This window comes from Arachis ipaensis, chromosome B8, assembly GCF_059453495.1.
Source record: "Arachis ipaensis isolate K30076 ecotype BB chromosome B8, ASM5945349v1, whole genome shotgun sequence".
Taxonomy (NCBI): Eukaryota; Viridiplantae; Streptophyta; class Magnoliopsida; order Fabales; family Fabaceae; genus Arachis; species Arachis ipaensis.
This window is the reverse complement of record NC_142443.1, coordinates 4,707,356-4,730,692: the sequence shown is the minus strand read 5'-3', so window position 1 is coordinate 4,730,692 and position 23,337 is coordinate 4,707,356. Positions and strand designations below refer to the sequence as shown.

General features: G+C 38.0%; 3 protein-coding genes across 3 annotated transcripts; 2 read left to right on the top strand and 1 right to left on the bottom strand.

Annotated features, from left to right (window-relative positions):
* Positions 1-3,458: 3,458 nt before the first annotated feature.
* LOC107614039 (Protein kinase superfamily protein) lies at positions 3,459-5,566 on the bottom strand. The gene has a single exon (XM_016316247.3). It carries the CDS (start codon positions 5,093-5,095, stop codon positions 3,713-3,715), a length of 1,383 nt encoding a protein of 460 aa, XP_016171733.1. The 5' UTR covers positions 5,096-5,566; the 3' UTR covers positions 3,459-3,712.
* Positions 5,567-6,695: 1,129 nt separating this feature from the next.
* LOC107610428 (uncharacterized) lies at positions 6,696-11,403 on the top strand. Its single transcript, XM_088495264.1, has 5 exons — positions 6,696-6,854; positions 7,442-7,584; positions 7,744-7,974; positions 10,949-11,273; positions 11,368-11,403. The coding sequence occupies exons 1-5, from the start codon at positions 6,696-6,698 to the stop codon at positions 11,401-11,403; spliced, it is 894 nt and encodes a 297-aa protein (XP_088351390.1).
* Positions 11,404-13,251: 1,848 nt separating this feature from the next.
* On the top strand, positions 13,252-23,072 carry LOC107610430 (kiwellin-like). Its single transcript, XM_016312481.3, has 2 exons — positions 13,252-13,550; positions 22,694-23,072. The coding sequence occupies exons 1-2, from the start codon at positions 13,252-13,254 to the stop codon at positions 23,070-23,072; spliced, it is 678 nt and encodes a 225-aa protein (XP_016167967.1).
* The last annotated feature ends 265 nt before the right edge of the window (positions 23,073-23,337 follow it).

Below are 23,337 nucleotides of genomic sequence, written 5' to 3'. Positions count from 1 at the left end.
TCAATTTCGCGATTTTATGGTTTGAGTATTGTTGGGTTTTGTCCAATTGATTCATGGATTAGATAAGAAACTGTTGAACCCTTGTCAAATATTGAATTAGTGAATCCTATGATGATTATAGTGATATTGTGCAAAATAGATTGTGTTCTGGTTGATTTGGAATTCAATTGGGTGGTTTAGAACGAAATCCGAGTAATTAGGCTTGAGGAATTGATGTTTGGAAGCTTGGAGCTTGTGAAAGGAGAGGTTTTTGAGGTGTTCTGAGCTTAGGGAAGAATCGGCCAAGGTATGGTTTTGGTTTCTCAATGTTAATGTTTAATGTCACGTGAGAACTTAGGTTAGAAGACCTTAAGATAGGAATGAACTGAATGAATTATTGATGGATTATGTATATGGTATAAGATGTGTGGTTTAGTTGTTGTTAATGATTTGCTATTGGAGTTCGTTGGTTTTGGAAAAAGATTTAATATTGGTATTTGTTTGATTTTGAAATAATTTGATACTGAAAATGATTTGAATGACCGAGAGGTGTTTGGTTTGGTAGTTGGGAACCTTGAAGGGTGGCAGAAATTCGAGTTTTAGAGGAGATACTATCGAAATTTCTATAAGAATTTGAGTTTTGGTTTTAAGTGTTATTTTAAAAAGAAAAAGATTATTATGTGACTTGTGTATTTGAGACTATTTGTTGACTCTCTGTCGCAAGATGTGACCGGGCACTTTAACTCCCCATGAGCATATATATATATATATATATATATATGGATTTTGAATATTATATTATTGAGGTTGGAGTTTGACTCCATAGAATATTATTGAGCTTGGAGTTTGACTTCATGGAATATTATATTTGAGTTTGGAGTTTGACTCCATGAAATATTATATTATTAAACTTGGAGTTTGACTCCATGGATATTATTTTGAGTCTGGGATGCGCGCACAGAGGGACTGTCCAATGGTTAACTACCAGGACATGTCGGGTTGGCTATGTAACAGACAGATGAGACTCATCAGACATAGGACAGACATACATCATGTGTATTTGTATGTTTTGCTTGGGTGTGCATTATTTTGGTTTGCTTAATTACTTAAATCTGCTTATCTGCTACTTGTTCTATTTGCTGTAATTGCATCTCTGTCTATATTTTCCTTACTTGAATTGTATGTGTATGTTTTCTGAGAAACCCTCTTGGAGGATGTGCGAGAGGGGGGTTGTTCCACCGCTGATTCGGAGGGTTGAAAAGTGAAGTGTTAATTTAAAGTTGGATTTAGATCTTGAATACCTTAGGTAACGTACCTAATTTCTTGTTTAGTTGGGTCTTTAAGTTGAAATCTGAGTGTCGAAATTCTATGAATTTCTCTGGCTTTATCGGGACTTTTTATATTAATTATGTGGGCACCTTTACCATATTGAAAACTCTCGGTTCTCATTTCATATATATTCTATTATTTTTCAGATGCAGATCGAGAAACATCTCACTGAGTGTCTGGAGTTTCCTGTGCAAGCAAAGTTTGGTTATTTTGGAATGCTGTATTTTGTATTTATACTATATATATATATAGATTCTCCTCTATATATATTTTATGTTTGTCCCGCCTAAAGGTTGACTTGAAAAAACAGGTATTTATTATGTAGTTTGAGTTTTATTTTGGGTTTTATATATATATATATATATATATATATATATATATATATAAGAAGTTACTATTTAGAATTTTAAATTGATTTTTAATTTAAACCATATCACATCTAAATTTTACTGTATAAAAAAGTTTGTAATTTAACAAAATTAAATTATTTCTATAAATTTTAAATTTAGATAAAATATAAACCGATCTAATTCAATCTAAATCGTAATAAATTATGTCAATTTTATATTTTTAAACTGATCCAAATACTCAAAAAATATCCTAGATTTTATTCATAAATCGTAATAAAGTTTCTTTGAGTTTGTTACAGATACCGACCAACTTAAGTTGATTCAATTCGTACGGTTTTAATCTAATAAAGCTAAACATTATAGGATAATTTATTTAAATATTAAAAGAGAACTAGTGTGTATTTAATTTAGGGTTGGAAGACTAATATAATATTGATTTATTTTAATTTATATATATATAAAAGTCCGCTCAAACTATCTGTGAATTTTTTGAAGATTAATTTCTCTCGTGCTGGTTCTTTATTATTATTTTCTTTTTGGGCATCTTGCCCATTGATCATAATATCAATTAATTTGTTATTATAAAATTAATTTTTTAACTTTTACTTTTCAAAGAATTTATCATTTATAATTTAAAAAAAATAGATTTTTTTTTTACATTATCTTCTAACTCCGTAAATTAAAGAATAAAGATTAATCTGATGGTAGTTCTAATACTTACTTATGCATACTAACAATTAGACTAATCTAAGTTAGTTAAAAAAATTAGATATCTAATTAAACTCTTTTTAACCATTTGATCGTCTCATCTGCCGTGTGACTTCATTTCAGTCGTTGATTTTTTCTTCCTGTTCTTGGGGTTAACTCCTTTTTCTTTTTGTCATACATCACACGCACGTACACACATCTTTTTATTTTTGACATGGCCTTCTATTTTCTGGCTTGGCTCAAGATTACATGCATTTTTTTAGAGGTCTATAACACATTTTTGGCCTTTCATTGTCGCATTTTCTTTTGTACAAAACTCTCAGGCACTTGCATCGCCACGCCAGGCCAGGCCCGCACAAGTAGTGAAGCGTGTGAGTTGTGTATTATATTTCACATCACATATAAAACCGCATGTTCATCCGCACCAATATATGATCACTGCAGCAAAATTGTTGGAAAGTGAGCAATGAGTATGTCGGCATTCAACAGTGGTTTGCTAATAACTTTTCCATTACAGATAAAAGTCAAACAAGGAAAGGCCAAAAATTTGCAGCATTAGCGTCACATGTTCCTATTTGTCAATTGGCACTTTAGCATTATAGATTTATAGCATAGCATCGCCAGTTAAAATCATATCATCATACCAATTATAACAACCCGTGTATGAACCAACCTTATTTGGATGATAGATGATAGACCCCGTTGAATATATCAAGTTGGGCAAGCATTATTGATTCGATATCGACTGCACTGATCAACTACCTAAACCTTTTTCAGATTTTGTTCACAATTTTAAAGTTGAATTACGTTTAGAAAGAGACCAATTCATTAGGATATTAAAAAAAAAAAAGTCAATTCATAGACTTTCAAATCGATGCCACCTCATTGTTCAGCTAATTACTCATGCAGTTCATACTTGCTTTTATATAAATTATAAACTAAATGAGCATGTGATCATGGAGTTCAAATCTTAAAGTAAGATTAAACATTGTCGGAAGAAAAGGAAATAATGTTTTGTTTTATAACATTCTCTATCAAATTATGACGTATCTTAATATTAATACTATACTAGTATACTGGTAGCCAATCCTATAAACTCCAAATAAAATATTATGTATCCTCTCTGTGAATTTACATATTCCCCCAACTCTTGTCACAATCAAATCGAATTAAAAACTCAATAATCCACAAAGACAAAGCATCATCCACAGAAGAAGTCATCTAAGACCTCAAGAATGATTGTTAATCTATTTCTACTTAATCTACGGTCGAAATTCTCCTAATCTTATGAAAGGGTTAAGAATTAATAATAAAACAAAAAAAGGGGCCGCCACGAAAGGAAGATCTCATCGAGGAGCCAAAGAAACAGAAATTTCAGTGGGCATTCTAACATTTTCAGACCAAATCTTTGATTCCAAATACAGCTTTGATATCTTGTCAGCTACGCGACCCATCTTGGGCCTCTTATCTGGATCCACGTGTACGCAATCCAACGCCACACGTGTCACCTTCTCGGCAACCTCAACCGGGAACGAGTCTTTCAGCCTCTTATCCACCCACCTCCTCAGCGCCCCCTCACCACCGTCCACGGCCGCCCTCGCAGCGTCGATCACAGATGTCCTCACGAACTCTCCACTCTTCTTGTCGTACCTGAACCTCAGCGGCTCCTCCCCGGAGAGAAGCTCCAGCATAACTACTCCGAACGCGTACACGTCGGACTTCTGCGTCGCCACGCCGGTGGCCTGAAATTCCGGCGACATGTATCCCCTCACCCCCTCGAATTGCATGGCAGAACCACCCGATCGTTTCAATTTTTCGGACCTCGCCGGGGAAGGAGATGCCAAGGGTTCCTCCTCGATTTCTCCCAATTTCGCGGCAGCGACATCGCTTTCCTCTTCCTGGATCTCACCGCAGAGCTGCGCGGCACCGAAATGGCAAACCCTAGCATTGAAATTAGGCTCGGTGATGACTATAGCGCTGCTCTTGATGTGGTTGTGGACGAAAGTGATGCTCAATCCTGTCTTGTTGTGAACGTAATCGAGGCCGTGAGCGACATCGGTGGCCACCTGCATTCTCGAGAGCCAAGTCGACAGCACCGTGAAGTGAGTGTTGATCTTGTTCCGAAGGCAATCGGAGAGGTTGGCGCCGTTGACGAACTCGTAGACGAGGTAGATGTGGTCGCCGGAGATGGACGCGCCGAGGAGCTTGATGATGCTGACGATATGGCTCCGGCAGATCAGGGAGAGCCGCTCCCGGAGCTGCGAGGTCTCGAGCTTCCGGCGGAACTTGCGCTGGAAGACGATGACGTCAGCACCGCGTAGAGTGCAGCGCCAGGAAGGAGTGGAAGATGAGGAGGAGTAGCGCTTGGCGAGGAAGTTGTTGGTGGCGACGCAGATTTCGGAGAAGTCATAGATGTTTGGGTTTTCGGGGAGAGTGTCGCGAAGGTGGGTGAGGGAGGTGCGGCTGGAGATGGAGTTATCGGAGGAGAGGCGGTAGCCGGTAGTGGAGAAGCTGCCGTAGGAAGATGATGTTGTTGGGTCCGAGTAGGAGGTGGTGGTTGCGGTTGCGGTTGGGGCAAAGCGGGATGGGGCGGTGGGCTTTGGTGTCGATGTCCTTGGCGTTTGGGCTTGAGTACTGGGCTGGGAGTTGGAGCGGGAGGCCGGATTTCGAGAGGGTCGTGGGCTTGAGGTAGGGTTGGCGGCGTTGGTGGCCATTTTGGTCTTACACATGTAGGATGTTAATTGATATAAGAGAGGAAAATGGAGAGAGGTTTTATATTAGAGTTGCTTTTGATTTTGAATTTGGGGGTACGGAGGATGGAGCGTTGATGAAGCAATACCTGAGAGGATGGTGGGTCAAACGGAATGGAGGGGGTTGATGATTGGGGATGGTTGAATTTGAAGACCTAATCCTAAAAGTGCCGAGTAGTCCAGCTAGCAAGTTGATGCAGTTTCAGCCTTCATGGCTTTATTTTGCACACAATTGGGGAATAGCGAATTAGTAATTCATTGTGGGCGCGAGTTCAATCGTCAATACAACTTGTAACGTTTTTCTTTTTCTTGAGGTTAATAATAATAATAATGCACATGTTACTAAATAGAGTTAGATAGGTCTATAGATGTAGACTACACGATCCATTGAATTTTTAAACTGGAAGTTGGCTCCTCCGGCACGTGAACACGAAATTAAAAAATTGACAGAGTTCTCTACTACTCTCTCTGGGTGCTATTTTCCTCATTCTAATTCCTTAGTTTTAGTTTCGAATGCCATACGGATGTAGCAAAGCCGTACATACTATAGTTGTCTACGAGTTCATCATATCCTTCAATTTCAATAATTAAATTTGATTTCAGATATTCCGTAGGGACAACTCAGCATCTTAATTCTTGAGTACAAAGGAAATATCCATTGATGATATATTTATGATGAAACTCAAGTACAGTAAATTTTATGTGATGTATGTGATGTTAAAAATTGAGAATGATTAGATAATTTGACTTATTTAACTAAATTTTTATCTAACGGTTCTCAATTATCAACTTCACGTAAAGTTGACTAGACCTGAATTTTCCCCTATATTTATTTGTGTCGCCTTTCAAACAATTATATATATACATTGCAGAAAGATTTCACCATTTCTCCTTCTCCTGCAAGGTTGCAAACAATTTGCAAATGATATGTTTTTTTTTTTTTTCAAGTGGATTGGACAATCCCAATCTTAAGTATCACAGCACACTCATACTACATACTCACCCATACAACATTAAAAGTTTTTTTTTAAGCAGCGTATTTAGAGGTACATGAATTACCATCTGAGTGAAGTCTCAGCTGCGCAAATGATATGCCTTTAGGTTCGTTTTTATTATTTTTGAGTGGTTTAATTACTTTGCAGGTTCCTATAGTTTCACCGAATTTTCAATTAAGTCCCTATACTTTTTTTCTTTTCAACTGACTCCTTATACGTTAATTTTTTTTTCAATTAAGTCCCTACCGTGAAAATATCGTTTAAGATAACAGAATATTCTGTTTAAAAAACGAATATTCTCCTGTTTGGATTAGATATACTAATTGGATATGTCTCTATTTTTTCAAAATACCCAAAACACCCTTGACATTTTGTCCCAAAAGGAAAAAAAAAAAACCTTAGCCAGCTTCTAATTTGCTCTCTGAGAATTGTGTGTAGTGCATTTCTCCTCCGTCGGTCCTGTCCGCCACTCGGCGTGCCTCACCTCACTTCACCGTCGAAGCCCTGTCCGCCACTCGGCGTGCGCTTCTTCTTCTCTTGTGTTAAAATTTGAAAAAAGAAAAAAAAAATGGTGATTGGAGATTATGGGTTCAGGTACCAATTTGGTTACCACGGTCATTGGGTTTGGGATGAGTGCCACTTTCATTGTGTTTATGTGCACAAGAATCAATTGTGGGAGGATAAGAGAGAGTGTTGAATCTCGCGTGATGTATGAGATTGAATCTAGGATTGACATAGAAAAGGTAAAAATTTCACCTCTTCAAACCCCCTCCTTTTTCTGAGCTAATTTATTAAGCTTTTTTCTGGGTTGTAATTTGTGAATATAAGTTTGAGTTTTTGATATTTTGCTCAACTTTTGTGAAAATTAGTTCTATACTATATATTATTTGGTAATGGTTTCTAGATTGTTGTTCTGATCCAATTCTCCTTGAGGCATATAAGGAATGAGGACAGCTATAATTTTGATTCTTTTGCAAGCTTCTATATGAAATGATGCAAATGCTACATCTTTTTCCTAGAATAAATATGTGATTTGGCTATAAATTTTAATAAGATGTAGAATTGGTATATAGGTATTGAACAATGTATATATTGCCCTTTCATTTGATTCTTTTGTAAGATGAGTATGTAGTTGAGACTTTTTCATAGGTCAGTATTCTATATATCATATACTTCGGGTTCATGAATCTGCATATATCATATAATTCAAGTTGATGATATTATTTTTTGCCTAATTAGTAGTTTAGTTTATATCTAAGTTGTGGTTTTGTTTATTTTACTTGTTTATCTGTTGGTAATTTAGATTTTAATTTTTCATTGTTTTTGATAGCCAAAACATCATGCTAATGACCTTGAATCCAAGCCTGTTATGCTTGATGCAATCCCCATTTTGAAGTTCAACCAAGAGACCTTCAGTGCTATAGAAGATACACAGTTAAGTTTGGTCTCTCAGTTTCAGCTCATGTACAACTTGTACCTCATACGTTCCTTAATCTCGTATTGTAACTTCTAGTGTTTTCTAGATACTGTGATTATCTTAACATCGTTTTTTAAGAAAAGCACTTCATGGATTCGAAATAAGCTCAACCAAGGAGTCAATGAATGGATAACTAATTTGCATTACTTCTACAGGTGTGTCATATGTTTGGCAGATTACAAAGAAAGAGAAATGTTACGCATCATGCCGAAATGCGATCACACATTTCATCTTTCTTGCATTGACATATGGCTGAGGAAACAATCCACTTGCCTGGTATGCCGTCTGCCGTTAAAAAACTCATCCGAGGCGAAACATGTTAGAACTGTTGCATTTACCATGAGCCAGCCTCTTGATGAGTCGCACAAGAATCGGCCGTTATCAATGTTATTGTTGATTTATAGGAATATCTTTAATGTCTTAGAATTATTGAATAGGATTATAGGAATATCTTTCATTGAACATTTATAATTTTATCGAATTTTCAATTAGGTTCCTATATTTTTTTTCTTTTCAATTGGATCCCTAAAGGTTTACAAGTAATTTCACAATTCACAAATATTTTTTTGACGTTTAACGTTAGCGGGGACTAAATTGAAAAAAAAATAATGTATAGAGACTCAATTGAAAAAAAAAGTATAGAGACTTAATTAAAAATTCGATGAAATTATAGGACCGCCGAATAATTAAACCTTTTTGAGTGGTATGTTATTTTCTACGTTTGTTTTTTTCATTTTGGAGTTTGGACATAATTTTTTACGCGCTTTTTTGTTTTTTGTTTTTTTGGGTCTTTTACACAACACACACGACACACCACTATTACTATGTGTTCTATAGTTTCCTGAGCTTACTCAGTGTTCAAAGTTCAAACCCTTATACAGCTCCTTGTGAAGTGTGGGTCACGCAACATGATATGAATCTTGGAAGCATTAGTGGGTCCACCATTCATGAGCCCAGGGCGAAATAGCCCATTATCCATCTGCAATGGTTAGGTATATTGTTAAAGGGCCTCCAAAGTGTAGGCACAACTTATAACTAAATACACCATTGAGATACATTACCAAACAATAATACACCATTGAGATAAGAAACCCAATAACAACTGGTCAGCATTTTTAAACATGACGTGCGCAGCCATACCAAAAAAAAAAAAAAAAAAGACGTGTTGCTTCAAGTGGTTCCTCTTTTTTACCAAGAGGTTTTAGGTTCAAATCTCATGTAGTGTAAATTTGATAAAAAAAAAAAAAAAAAATTTCATGTGTGTGTGGGTGTGAGGTAGGCGTTAGTATAGCAAAAGAGAGTATAGCGAATCCTCAGCATTCTATTCCATGTAAGATTTGATAAGCGAAATTCCGCAGGATGCTTGACTTATGAAGACGGCGCCATTAATGTCATTGTACCTCGGGGTGAATGCTAATGGCCAAGTCTACTTGTTTCACTTCAAATGACCTCCATATATTTTTTTTGTATCTTCTTTTTTGGTTTTTATTTTCTGAGTAATGATGATCATCGGTGGTTGCTGAGTTTATTTATGCCTAGCTTCCCTCGCTCTCACAATAATTGTTAATTCCTTTTTTGGCTTTTACAAGTTAATGTATCTTAATATCATATATTAATTTATAAATATATCAAATTAGCTGAATTATGATCAAATGACAGAAATAATTCCTAGCTACTGCGGTACTACCTTTCTAGACCAGCATATATCGTTGAATTTAGTAATATAACCTCGCTCATGTATATGGGAAGTACTAAAATGGGAAAATTGTCTTTATTTGTACAGCATTTTTTTTATCCACCATGTAGACATTGTATTCTAGAACAAGGTCTTACACATGCATGAGTTCGGTATTTTTCTTTTTTTTTTTTTAATTGTTTCTCTTCTTCTTCTTCACATTTTCTGACGTAATATTCTATTTTAAAATATATGTTCATTATTTTCTTTGAGCCATATGTAGGGGTGAAAATAGGTCAGGACTTTGTTCTTAACAGATCTGGCCTGTCATGTAGTTAATTGGCCTGAGCCTGGCCTGCAGCCTGTTATAGGCTTTTTTCAAAGTACTAAGCCTAATATGTTATTTAGTCTAACCTAGCCTGAAATCTGTTAAAAGGCCTGCTAATTTTTTTTTTTACAAAAATAAAAATATTATTTAAAAAATATTTTTTAATAAACATATTTATATATAAATTGTCATATTTAATATTTATAAGAATTTTTAAACTTTAAAGTATTTAAAATATATAAAATTATTTATAATTAAATATAGTAAATTTAAAATATCTCATTATTGTGTTAACAATAAAAAAATTATTTATATATATATAACTATATATTAAAAGGTCCAAACAGGCCTGACAGGCCAGGCCAGACTAATTAGTGAGCCTGGGCCTGGCCTATTAACATAATAAGGCTTTTATAACAGCCTGAGCTTGTGCCTATTTTATAACAGGCCAGGCCAGGCCAAACACAGGCCAGGCCGCCTGACCTTTTTCCACCCCTAGCCATATGTACTAACAATAATGTTAGGGAATCAAAATGATTCCAACAAAAAACTAGCCAAATGCTTTTGGGTGAATTTAAAATCTCTATGTGGATGGTGTTTATGCTAAGTATTAGAATATTTCTTTTCTTTGTAAATTGGATAGTTCTAAATGTTTTCTTTCTGATTTATTATGTTTTAGACATTTGGAGAGGGAAGGAGAGTGAAAAGACGGAAACTAATTGAATCAATTTTCATTATTCACGTTGCAATGATACTGAACGTATCTCCTCATAATTTAAATGTGGTAAAATATTTAATAACTAATATTTTAAATCATAAATAAATAAAACTAATTATTATATTTATAATTAATTAAGTTGTTTCATTGTTGACTGATTTAGGGTTTAGTTCCATATATTTTTTTATGTACTAATTTATTCAAAATATATTTGTCATGGACTAATGTAATAGATATTAGATGATTTTAGTTTTTTTGACGTGATAATGTCCGGCTTTACAAGTAATTCTTCAATAACAAATTTTAAAATGGTTCATAAATAAATCATATATTAAAAAAGGAAAAAATGTTTTTTTTTTTAATTCAAAATTTATATGTACAATGCCCTAGTCCTTATACATATGGAAAAGTGTTAAACAGTGTTAAACATATGGAAAAGTATAAGGAATATAGGAATCAAGAGGTTATCAGCCAAAAACTAAACAAAATCACATTAATTTATATTAATAATTAATTTTATTTTTTAAATTTTGAATTTAAAAAATTTAAAATTAATTAAGTAAACCTAATTAAAATTTATAAAAGCCTTCCTCTTTTCTCTGACATTAACCTATCCACCTCCAACAATCACACACACAGACCACTCTCTCTCACCAATGCTGCTGGAAGCGCCGACGACTTTTATTCTCTCCGCGACGTTCTCAACAAGCGCATTCAAGACAACTGCTTCAACACGAAGTCCACCTTCGATTTCGTCACCGTACTCCATGTCATCGAATATATGACACGTACCGACGTCGGAGGCTGTCGCCCCAGTGTGACCACCTTCTACCCCATCCTAAACATCCTAATGCGCCAGAAAGCCATAGACCACGCGCGGCGCGTGGTGGATTTCATGTCCACGCTTAGCGTTAATGGCCTCGAGAAGATCGTTCTCGGAGAAGTTCGTGGCTTCTCCGCGGAGGTCATCATTCATTCTCGTCAATCCAATCCATTCTCACATGTATTGTGTGTGTTTTTTTTAATATAATACAATATGAATCTTGATGATGATGCAGGTATATTTGTACGGAAATTATATCTTGGAAGAATGAACTTAGGGAAGAATTGTTATTTGTCAGTATTATTTATAAAAAAACATTCATTTAATATAAAAAAAATCCTAATACTTAACAAAAGAAACATTTAATTATATTTTAGCAAAAATAATTAAATATCTATAAAATTTAAAAAATATATATATAAAAAATTTTTTAAAAAATAGAGACATTCACATTTGCAATACAAAAAAATTCAAAAAATATATAAAAGAACATCCATTTAGTATGAAGAAGAAACATTCTGATACTTAACAAAAGAAACATCCATATATATTAACTCGTAGAGATTTTAAAGTCACTCAAAAATATTTAGCTAATACCCTTTTGATTTCCTAGCATTCCTCTATACATATAAGAGAAGGAATGAACTGCTAAAACATGCACATTCTGATACTTAACAAAAGAAACATCCATATATATTAACTTGTAGAAATTTTAAAGTCACCTAAAAATATTTAGCTAATATCCTTTTGATTTTCTAGTATTCCTCTATACGTATAAGAGAAGGAATGAACTGCTAAAACATGCACATGGAATTGAGGAATTCAATCAATAGCCTCCAACTTTGACAATTTCACGCCTGTATCCGGTATCTATCCCATTACAAAATTTAAAAAATTTTGAAGAGGGGTAGTCTGCGGCAGCATAAATTTAGTTATCATATATATCATTAGAGAATGTCAAATAATATTATTCTTTCTGCGATTATTTTTAAGGACAGGATATTGAGATACAAATACAGAAATATAAAATTTTATTTGACAAATGAGACGTGAACAGAAATATTATGTTCAAGAATATTAAATTAGTATATTTTATGTTCATCTTAACAAAAAAAATACAGAAATACTAACAAGAAACACAATTTATTTTTTATTTTTTTATTATTTGTGTTAATTTTTTATAATTATATTTTTTTATTATTATATATTTTTTTAATTTTTTAAATGTAAAAAAAGAGAATAAATTAAATTTTCATAATTTATTTTAATTTATTGCCAAATAAAATATAAAAACATAAAATTTTGTGTCTATCATTTTGTATCTTGTTTTCAGTATTTTTTTTTACCCTCTTCTAATACAAACGCAGCCGTCTCACTAGATGTCTTTTCTTTTATTCTTCTACCATGGCACCCATTCCCCGTCTCTAGCCCTCATTTAACTAATTAATTTGACATATAGAATAATTTTAATTTACTCATAAAACACGGTCTTTTCCTCTATATACAAAGTAGTTTTAATTTGTTACAAGAAAAATATTATATAAGTAATACTTTTTTCTTGTTTTACCTTAATGTTGAACTAAAATTGATAATTAATGAGAAAATTTTAAAAAATTAACATTTCATAACAAATATTGTAGTCAACATTTAATATTTAAGAAAAAAACATTCAAAATTTATTAAAATAAAATATGCAAAAATCAATTATAAACTTAGCTTGTTGACCATCTATTATAATGTTAGTTTGATAATGTTACTCAATTAATAAATATATGGAACGACACAAGGAAAAGGGTGTTTGATACAACTTAACTTATGATCTAATTAAGTTCTAAATATTGGTGAACAATTTTTCTGTTCTCTTTGTGGTTTATAATTATGATCATCTACATTACACCCCTTCTTACACGGCAACTGAATCCACGGGGTTTTCGTACTAGCTACATGAGTAGCATAAGCAGTAAGCACACATTTTTTTTCTTCAAATTGTAATTAATTATAACTTATAAATATCAAAGGTATTTACTATGATTGTCCTCTATTTAAGCATCACATCTAATGCTCATCAGAAAGCACAAAACTAAACCACCAATTAGTGATTATAATCTAATACCCAATAATGGCTCACAAAGCAACCTCCTTCATTATGGTTCTATCTTGTTCATTTTGCCTATTCACTCTCATAAACGGAATTTCCTACTGCTATGGCCCATGCAACGACTTCAACGACTGCGACGGCCAGCTCATCTGCACCAACGGCAAGTGCAACGACGACCCTGACCTCGGCACTCACATCTGCCGCTCCCCACCCCCACCACGTAACCACGGATCCCCTCCCCCACCAAGTGGTGGCAGCGGAACGACCTGCCGCTCCTCCGGCACCCTTCAATGCGGCACAAACTCCTACCCTCAATACACGTACGATGCTCACGCTTCCATGCATGTATATTAGTATATATATATATTAGGGCTTTAAGGTTATCTAAAAAACTAAATATTTGGTTTAGGTTAATTAATCAAACTAATTTTATACATGTTCTGGCAAGGATATTGCGCGTGATCTATACGTCGGTCTTGTGTCACCGTAAGGGTCCTTGAGCCGATGTTAATTATGAGCCGACGTCACCCTTGCGAACTCGAACCCGAGCGTGGTACCTGCAAAAAGGACTCCGACGCCCGAGTCAGCAATAAAATAAAGTTTTTCTAAAACTATAGGTGTAACTTGAAGATAACTGATGTAGGATGAAGTCAAGTAATTCTGGTAGGCGGTGAGTAATGTGTCGCCCTTTGTTTCCTGTTTTATAGGCTTAGTGTGGAGCATTTTCGGTCGGCCTTTTTCCGAGATTTCCGTGAGTGGATTGATCCGGATATGCTGGTAAAAGACGTTGGCCCCGTGATTCGAGTATATGGGCGGTTTTTTATATCTTACCGTTGCGTCGAGGTATATCTCGGATATGACCGAGATTGTTGGGTGCAGTACACAGCCCCCAAGCTTGACTTGGTGTATACGACAAGTTGAGCTTTCCTGAAGATATACCTCGGCGTAGAGGGGCTGAATAGCCAAGCCCCCAAGCTCGACGGTCGTACAAGCTTGGGCCTAAAATTTAAAAATTTCACCCGCTTTTTTTTTTTCGAAATTGTATTCTGAAATGCTTGCTTATCTATTTTGTTGGAACAAGTGATTGTTTGTCACTTGGTTAACTGGGCCGTGATTAATGCGCACGTTCACCAATGTGCAAGCTTATCTGTTTCCTTCTCATAACTGAATAACTTGATATGTTCCCACTAAAGTAGTGGGTTGTAATTGATTGTTTGTCGAACACGAGTCTTCAGGTGTTTTGCAAAAAAGGGGTTTTTGGTGAATTAGGGATTATGTCTTCAAGAGGTTAGTCTCCTTGTCTTCTTGTTGCATTTTGTTTCTTTCAACTTTCTTTTCTGAAAAGATGGTTAGGGAAAAAGAGAAATTGAAGGTTGTCGAGGAGGATAAGGAGAATCCTTATCACTGGGTTAATGACGACGTAAAGACTCAGGCATCCTCCTACTGTAGCCAAGAGTCGGTTCAGGGTTTGGTTCCTGCTAAATTTGTAAGACCTGGGTCTGATGTTGGTTTTGAATTCCTTCCGTGTTCTGGTCAGGATAGGGTTTGTGAGAGGAGGGGGGACTGGGGTTACTTTTACATGTATGTTCCGTGTTTGTCTGAGCTTCATGTGAAGTTTCCGTTTTCAAATTTTGAGTGTAGAGTTTTGATTCAGCTTAACTGTGCTCCTTCGCAGTTACACCCGAACTCGTGGGCCTTTCTGCGTGCGTTTGAAGTTGTTATGAATTTCTTGGATGTTGTCCCTTCACTGAACGTTTTCTTTTCTCTTTTCCAATCCAAGGGGGTGCGAAAGGGTCTTTGGGTTTTTCTGAGCAGTTTTCCTGGTCGCTCCCTGTTTTTACTTTATAAATCCTCTTTTAAAAATTTCAAATCTATGTTTGTAAAAATTCGTGCTCTGGAGACTGTATATCTGTTTTTCCTTGATGACGAGATGATAGAAAAGTTCCTTCTCTATTGGTGTTCGGAGCCTTTGCAAATTCTTGAGGCTGATGATATGAGCGTTGAAGAGGACTGTCTGTTGGAGTTTTTAATTGAGAATTTTGCTGCTGGGGGATGTTTGCCTATTCCTGATTTATTGAAATTCGATGTGGAAAATGATTTTGAAGGGCTGAAATTATATATAGGTACCGTTAGTTGTGTGAAATTTTCCGCTGTCTTGTGATATGTCTGCTAACTTTCATTTTATTTCAGGTAGTAAGATGCCTAATCTGAATCCCGCCAAGTTCCAAGCTTTTCTGAAGAAAAAGGTTGATAAGAGTGGCAATGTTTCTGGGGCTGTGAAAGATGCTGTTGAAGATGATGCATTTTCCTCTGCGCAGGTCCCTCCCTCGCCAAAGAGGAGGAAGACTGTGTCGAAGAATTCATTGGAAGTGATTTCTGAGGGTGATCAAAACGTTGCTGTCAAATCTGTTTTTGATCGTCAGCGTCGGCTGCATGGCTTCCTTCCTGGTGCGAATCCTCATTCGCTTTGGAGCGACCAATTTCCTTTGTCTGAGCTTGCTGATCGCGTTTCCCAGTTTCCTGGGGATATGGCACTCACTCGTCGTGTGGGTTTAGAGGGGATGGGCAAGTTCATACAAGTATGTAATTTTGTTTTCTTTGTCTGTTTTATTCTGGTTAGTTGGCTGAAATCACTCTTCTGTTTTCTAGGTTGTTGCTTCTCGGCTTCTTTGTGTTGGTCGTACTACGGAGTTGTTAAGTTCTGAGCAGCAGGTCCTGGTGGATAAAGCTGCCTCTTCCGAGCTTTTGTTAAGAGAGAAAGAAAAAACTGTAAGTGATGTCACTGCTAAGGTGAAAGAGATGGAAAATGAAGTAGGGGATCTGAAGGAACAGATCAAGTTATTGAAGAAAGAGAGGGAAGATGAAGTGGGACGTCTTCATGAACAAATCAGGGTGCTCCAGGCTGATTTTAAGGAGAATGACAAAGTTAAGGGTGAGATGACTGCTCGTCTTAATGAACTTGAAGAGGAGAAGATGGACATGTTTTTGGTTGGGTTTGACCGTGCTGTCAGCCAAGTCTTACTGTTTGCCCCCGAGTTTGACGTCGGGCGCTTGAATGTCACAAAGATTGTAGTTAATGGCCGTTTTGCCGATGATGAGGGCGTCGAAGATCAGGATGAGAGTGTTCCTCCCCCTTGAGAGGAACTCTTAAGTCTTATTTAGTGTAGTTTTGTGTTGGGATATTTTGGACTTTGTTTCCAACCTTGTTTGTCGGCTTTTGTATGTTTTTTGGAATGCATGTTTAGGGCCCATGTTGATTTTCATGTACATTGAATATTTCCTGAATTTGTCTGGCCTTATAAGGTCGGTTTTGCTAATTTGAAGTAGCAGAACTTTATATTTATTGTAAAATTGAATTGTCTATTATGTGAGATGGTCGGCCTCGTTAAAACCTGTCCGAGTAAACCCTCCTTAGGAAAAAACCTCGTGATCAGGAAAAAGAGTACCTGGCCAAATCACCGTTACAAATCGGCCTTAGCTGTAGTACATTTTCAGAGATGAAATGTTCCATGTGTTGGGGAGGGGTGTTCCTTCTATTGTTTCCAGGCAGTATGCTCCCTTTCCAATGGCTTTGGAAATTCGGAAGGGGCCCTCCCAATTTGCGGCTAATTTTCCGTGACCTGGCGGCTTTCGTACGGCTTCCATCCGTCGCATGACTAAGTCTCCTTCTTGTAGTGTTCTTGGTCTTACTCTTTTGTTGTATTGTTTCTTTATTATTGTTTGCATGGCCTGCTGTTGTAGTTTAGCCAGGTTGCGTTCTTCGTCTATCAGGTCGATCTCGGTTGCTCTTTCAGTTGAGTTATCTTCTTCATTGAAGTATTCGGTTCTGCTAGACCCTTGGCTGATCTCGACTGGTATCATGCACTCTGCTCCATATACTAGTCGGAACGGGCTTGTATTCGTCGTTGTATGCGGCGTTATGTTATAGCTCCATATTACTTCTGGTATGAGCTCAGCCCACCGACCTTTAACATCTATTAGTTTCTTTTTTAATGCCTGCAAAACAACTTTGTTAGCAGCTTCTGCGAGCCCGTTGGTTTGAGGGTGCTCGACAGAGAAAAAATTATGTTTAATGCGCAAATCTGTAAGGTATGATGCAATTTTTTTATCAGTGAATTGCCTGCCATTGTCTGATATGATTTCCCTAGGTAAACCGAACCTGCATATTATCGTTTTCCAAATGAAATTTTGTACCTTTTCGGCTGTGATCTTTGCTAGGGGCTGTGCTTCAATCCATTTTGTAAAATAGTCGATGGCCACGAGTAAAAATTTTACCTGTCCTGTAGATATAGGGAACGGGCCGAGTATATCCATTCCCCATTTGTGGAACGGCCAGCTGATATTTGATGCGTGTAGTAGTTCGGCTGGGTTGTGGATGAGTGGTCCACACCGTTGGCATGCATTGCAGCGTTGTACTTTGTTGTTACAATCCTTTCTCATTGTCGGCCAGTAATAGCCGGCTCGTAATGTTCTTGAGACTAGGCTTCTACTTCCAGTGTGATTTCCGCAAATTCCGTCGTGTAGTTCGTTTAATACGGTTTCTGCTTCTGCCGGTCCAAGACATTTTAAAAGTGGCCTAGAAATTCCTCGTTTGTATAACTCGGTTCCCATCAGAGTATATTGAGCCGCTTTGTGTCTAAATGACCTCGGCTCCTCTCCTTCTGGTATGTCTCCGCTTCTTATGTAGTTGACGAATACATTTCTCCAGTCTTCTTCCTGTGATATGCTAAAGACAGATTTTGTATCTAGACTAGTTTCCGTTAACGTAATATGATGAAGTTTTTCTGTTTGTTCCGTTAACCTATGCGTGGCTAGTTTTGACAGAATATCAGCTCTGCAATTTTCTTCTCGAGGTATGTGAAGTATTTCAAACTTTTTGAAAGACTGTACTAGGGTTTTTACCAAGCTTAGATATTTTTCTAAGATCTGTCTCGTACCTGGAATTGGTGGCTTACCTGTTGTACTACTAGTAGTGAATCACAGTGCACAGTCAGGGACGAGATTCTGACTTCCTTGGCCAGTCGTAATCCAGCCAGCAAAGCTTCATATTCGGCTTGATTGTTTGTTGTTTGGAAGAGGAACTTGATCGACTGTTCGGCCTGTACTCCTTCATCGTCTTTCAGAAGGATTCCTGCTCCGCATCCGTTTTCATTTGACGCGCCATCTACATATAGCTCCCAATTTTTGGTCTGTTCACTCTTGCATGTGAATTCGGCTACAAAATCAACTAGTCCCTAGGCCTTAGGTGAGCCTCTTGACTGATATGATATGTCAAATTCCGAGAGCTCAATCGCCCATTTCGTCATCCGTCCTGCCAGATCTGGTTTTGAGAGTATTTGTCGTAAAGGGTGCCCCGTGCATACTATGATCGGGTGCGTCTGAAAGTAATGTCTTAGGCGACGAGCTGTCATTATCAAACTAAGTGCTAGTTTCTCTATCGTTGGGTATCTGAGCTCGGCGCCCTGTAGGACTTTGCTCACGAAGTATACCGGGTGCTGCTCATTCCCTGTATCTGTTACGAGGACAAAGCTGAAGGTGTTAGCTGTAATTAAAAGGAAAAGTAGAAGAGGTTTACCTTGCTCGGGTTTCTGTAATATAGGTGGTGATGCGAGTATTTGTTTGAACTCGAAAAATGCTCTTTCGCAATCAGTTGTCCATGTGAACTTCTCCGACTTCTTTATTGTTTTGAAGAAATGGTAAGATCTTGTTGCTGCAGCTGGCAGGAATCTTGATAACGCGGCCAAGCGCCCCGTTAGTCGCTGGACCTCCTTAATTGTTGTTGGTGATTGCATGTTTAATATGGCTCGACATTTTTTCTGGGTTGGCTTCTATACCTCGGTTTGTTAACAGAAAACCGAGGAACTTTCCTTGTTTTACTCCAAACGCGCATTTGTCGGGATTTAGCCTCATGTTATGTGTTCGTAGTTGTTGAAAAACTTCTTTTAAGTCGGCTTCGTGCTATTCTTCCAAGCTGGATTTGACAACCATGTCATCGACATAGATTTCAATACTTCTTCCGATTTGGTCTTTGAATACCTTGTCCATTAGTCTCTGATAAGTGGCACCTGCATTTTTTAGTCCAAAAGGCATTACCTTATAGCAGAAATTACCTTGGTCGGTTATGAATGTTGTTTTATCTTCGTCGTCTGGGTGCATTTGGATCTGATTATATCCTGAGTAGGCATCCATAAAGCGTAGCACTTTGTATCCTGAGGTATCATCTACGAGTCTGTCAATGTTTGGCAGAGGATATGATTCATTTGGGCAAGCTTTGTTCAGGTCTGTAAAATCTACACACATTCGCCAGCTTCCAGTATTCTTTTTTACCATGACCACGTTGGCTAGCCATGAAGAGAATCGGACTTCTCTGATAAAACCTGCGTCCAGAAGCTTTTGGGTTTCTATTGCTGCTGCAGTCCTTCTTTCTGTTCCCAAGTTTCGTTTTTTCTGCCGTATAGGTCGGACGTTTGGATTAATTGCCAGCTTGTGGCAAATGAAGTTTGGATCGATCCCCGGCATGTCGGCAGGTGTCCAAGCAAATAGGTCAGCGTTGTCTTTCAGAATGTCCTTCAAAAGTTGCTTTCTTCCTGCAGAAAAAGCTGATCCAATGTTAGTATATTGATTATCTGTATGTAGTTCTACCTTTTCCAGGTCGTCCGTTGGGGAAGGCCGGTCGTAGTCATCTCTCGGATCCATGTCTGTCAGTCGCGGGGTATTCTCTGAATTGTACACCGAGTTTATTCTCGGGATTGTGTCTTTTGCACGGCCCAGCAAACTCGCATTGTAGCATTGCCTGGCTTCTTTATGATCGGCATGAACCGTGGATATTGTGTTGTCCTGCAAAGAAAATTTGACGCACAAGTGAACAGTGGAGACGATGGCTCCGAAGGAGTTCAAAGAGGGGCGTCCCAAAATGATGTTGTAGGGGCTGGCGCAGTCGACTACTAGGAATTGAATGTCTAGGGTCTTGGAGTTTGGTGGCTTGCCTAGTGTTGTTCTTATCCAGACATAGCCTGATATCGGGACTCTTTCGCCCGAAAAACCTGCCAGCTCTCCTCCTGATGGTTGTAGTGAGTTGTCGCTCAATTGCATCTTCTTGAATGTGGAATAGAACAGGACATTTGCACTGCTTCCTGGGTCGAGTAACACCTTCTTCACAGTTAACGGTCCCATGCTAACCGAGATTACGACTGGGTCATCTAAGTTAGGCGCTCTTGATTTGAAGTCACTGGCGCCGAAGTTAATATCGGCTGAGGGTGTTGGCTTTTGGGAGTTCTGTCGGGTATCCTTCATCGTTAACATGGCCCTGTAACTTCGTTTCCTGGCTGTGTTCGTCATTCCTCCCCCTGCGAACCCTCCTGAAATGTAGTTTATGACTCCTTTGGCGGTTGGGGTTTCGATTGGGTCTCGCCATGATCCCTTGTCCCTGCGGTCCGAGTTATGCTTCGGTTTACTGATATCTACTTCCTTCTGATTTCTTGAGCTGATGTATTTGTCTAATAGCCCCTGTCGTGCCAGTCTTTCCAGCAAATCTTTAGCAGCTACACACTCGTCTGTAGTGTGACCGAACTTCTGGTGGAAAGCACAATGTTTTCCTTTGTCCACATACCTCTGGTCCTGGTACGTTCCGGCCTTGACTGGCAGTTTGATCAATCTGTTGTGGAGTATGTCTTTTATGATGTCCTCCCTCCTCGTATTAAACCTGGTATATGAATCAAACTTTGGGGTCAGTTTAAAGGATTTTCTATGTTCATTGATGTTAGGCCTGTTCGGTTTGTCCTCATCCTTTCGCGAGGTCGGTCGTTCGTTCCTTCGCGTTTCACGAAGTTCTTCTATTTCAATTTGTCCCGTAGCTTTGTCTCAGAATTCCTCTAGCGTTTTTGGTTTTGCCACGGCTATGGCTTCTTGGAATTTCCCTGGTCAGAGCCCGCTTTTAATGGCGTGTAGTTGTACTTCTGGGTTTAGGTCGGGGATCTCCATGGCCGCCGTGGTGAAGCGCGTCATGTACTCCTTGAGGCTTTCGTGTGGTCCCTACTTGATGGTACTTAGATAGTCCGAATCTCTGACATATATTTTTGATGCTGCGAAATGATTGATAAACATTTTGGCAAACTCGTCGAAGCTAGTTATGGATCCTGCAGGCAGATTAGAGAACCACAATAGGGCGGCTTCGTCCAGAAAAGTGGGAAAAGAGCGGCACAGGATGGGGTCGCAATCACTGTTGAGGAACATCATGGACTCGAACTTGGTGACGTGGACCTTCGGGTCCCCGATGCCTTTGTATGGCGTCAGGGTCATTGGAAGTGTAAAGTTCAGGGGCATTTTGTAGTTCATTATCTCTTCAGAGAATGGATTGGCTCGTCTCCTCTCGTTCTTGGGGAGAGTTTCCGCTGTTTTGGCGTTGGATTCTGACTGATGTTCTTCGTTCTGCTCTAGATTCGTCTTTTTGCTATGCTCCTTCCGGTCTCCGTTGTTTTGTAGGGCTGCTAATAGTTCGGCCATTCGTTGGTTTTCCGCTGATAGAGCGGCGTTTGCGGCAAGGAGATCAGCATTCACCTGGGGAGAGTGATGAGTTTTGGAATGATCTGTCATCGTCTTGTTCCTGCAAAAAAGGAAGGAAAAGAAAAGTGCGCAGATATGGGTGAGAAGTTGTAAACGGGTATATTCTCGGCGGGGAGAAGTTTAACGTCGGCCCCACGGTGGGCGCCAAATGTTCTGGCAAGGATATTGCGCGTGATCTATACGTCGGTCTTGTGTCACCGTAAGGGTCCCTGAGCCGATGTTAATTGTGAGCCGACGTCACCCTTGCGAACTCGAACCCGAGCGTGGTACCTGCAAAAAGGACTCCGACGCCCAAGTCAGCAATAAAATAGAGTTTTTCTAAAACTATAGGTGTAACTTGAAGATAACTGATGTAGGATGAAGTCAAGTAATTCTGGTAGGCGGTGAGTAATGTGTCGCCCTTTGTTTCCTGTTTTATAGGCTTAGTGTGGAGCATTTTCGGTCGGTCTTTTTCCGAGATCTCCATGAGTGGATTGATCCGGATATGCTGGTAAAAGACGTTGGCCCCGTGATTCGAGTATATGGGCAGTTTTTGATATCTTACCGTTGCGTCGAGGTATATCTCGGATATGACCGAGATTGTTGGGTGCAGTACAATACATAAAATTGGTTATTAACCGATTAAAAAATTAAAAAATTATATATATCTCAGGAATATTATAAGTGTAATATTATTCATATTTTAAATAAGAGATAAAGGTCGATTTACATAAAGTTAGATAGTTAAAAATAGATGAACGATAATTTAATTAAAAATTTAGTTATCTTGTATGGTAAAGATATATGTTAAAATTATAAATTAAAAAAAAATATTTATTAACAATTTTTTATATAAAGATAATTTAATGACATTAAACTAAAAAATTTCTTTTTAATAATATATATAATTTTGCGAATGCAGGTGCTCCCCTCCGGTGTCGTCCTCCACAAAGGCAATACTCACCCTGAACGACTTCAGTGAAGGAGGCGACGGTGGTGCTCCATCTGAGTGTGACGACCAGTACCACCAAAACTCGGAGCCAGTGGTGGCGCTGTCCACTGGGTGGTTCAACAAAGGGGCGTTGTGCTTGAGATATTTAACGATCACCTCAACAAGAACCGGGAGGAGCGTGAGGGCGAAGGTGGTGGACGAGTGCGACTCCGTTCACGGCTGCGACGAGGAGCATGCAGGGCAGCCACCATGCCGGAACAACATCGTGGATGGATCGCAGGCGGTGTGGGATGCTCTAGGGCTGCACTCGAATGTTGGGGAAGAAAACGTTACTTGGGCAACGGCCTGAAAATAATAATGTTACGTGGATTAATTAATAATAATTAAATAAGGGCAAGCATATATTTAGCTTCTTGTTATGTTTTATTTTCGGGAATTTCATAGCCAAAAGAAAATATGTAATGTAATGTAATGAATCGGAGTTAAAACAGAGTTCCAGACTCAAATAATATTGGAAGAGTTTTAAGTATATCGGAAACACTAATGTTCCAGTTATTTTAACCGTTGATATAAATTATAAAAAATATATATAATATATATTAATTAAAATCAAC

Coding starts and splice junctions, on each gene's coding strand:
- LOC107610428 (XM_088495264.1), top strand. CDS start 6,696: ATGGGTTCAGGTACCAATTTGGTTACCACGGTCATTGGGTTTGGGATG. Junction 6,855..7,441: donor CTAGGATTGACATAGAAAAG/GTAAAAATTTCA, acceptor TGTTTTTGATAG/CCAAAACATCATGCTAATGA. Junction 7,585..7,743: donor TTTCAGCTCATGTACAACTT/GTACCTCATACG, acceptor TTACTTCTACAG/GTGTGTCATATGTTTGGCAG.
- LOC107610430 (XM_016312481.3), top strand. CDS start 13,252: ATGGCTCACAAAGCAACCTCCTTCATTATGGTTCTATCTTGTTCATTT. Junction 13,551..22,693: donor AACTCCTACCCTCAATACAC/GTACGATGCTCA, acceptor TTGCGAATGCAG/GTGCTCCCCTCCGGTGTCGT.
- LOC107614039 (XM_016316247.3), bottom strand. CDS start 5,095: ATGTGTAAGACCAAAATGGCCACCAACGCCGCCAACCCTACCTCAAGC.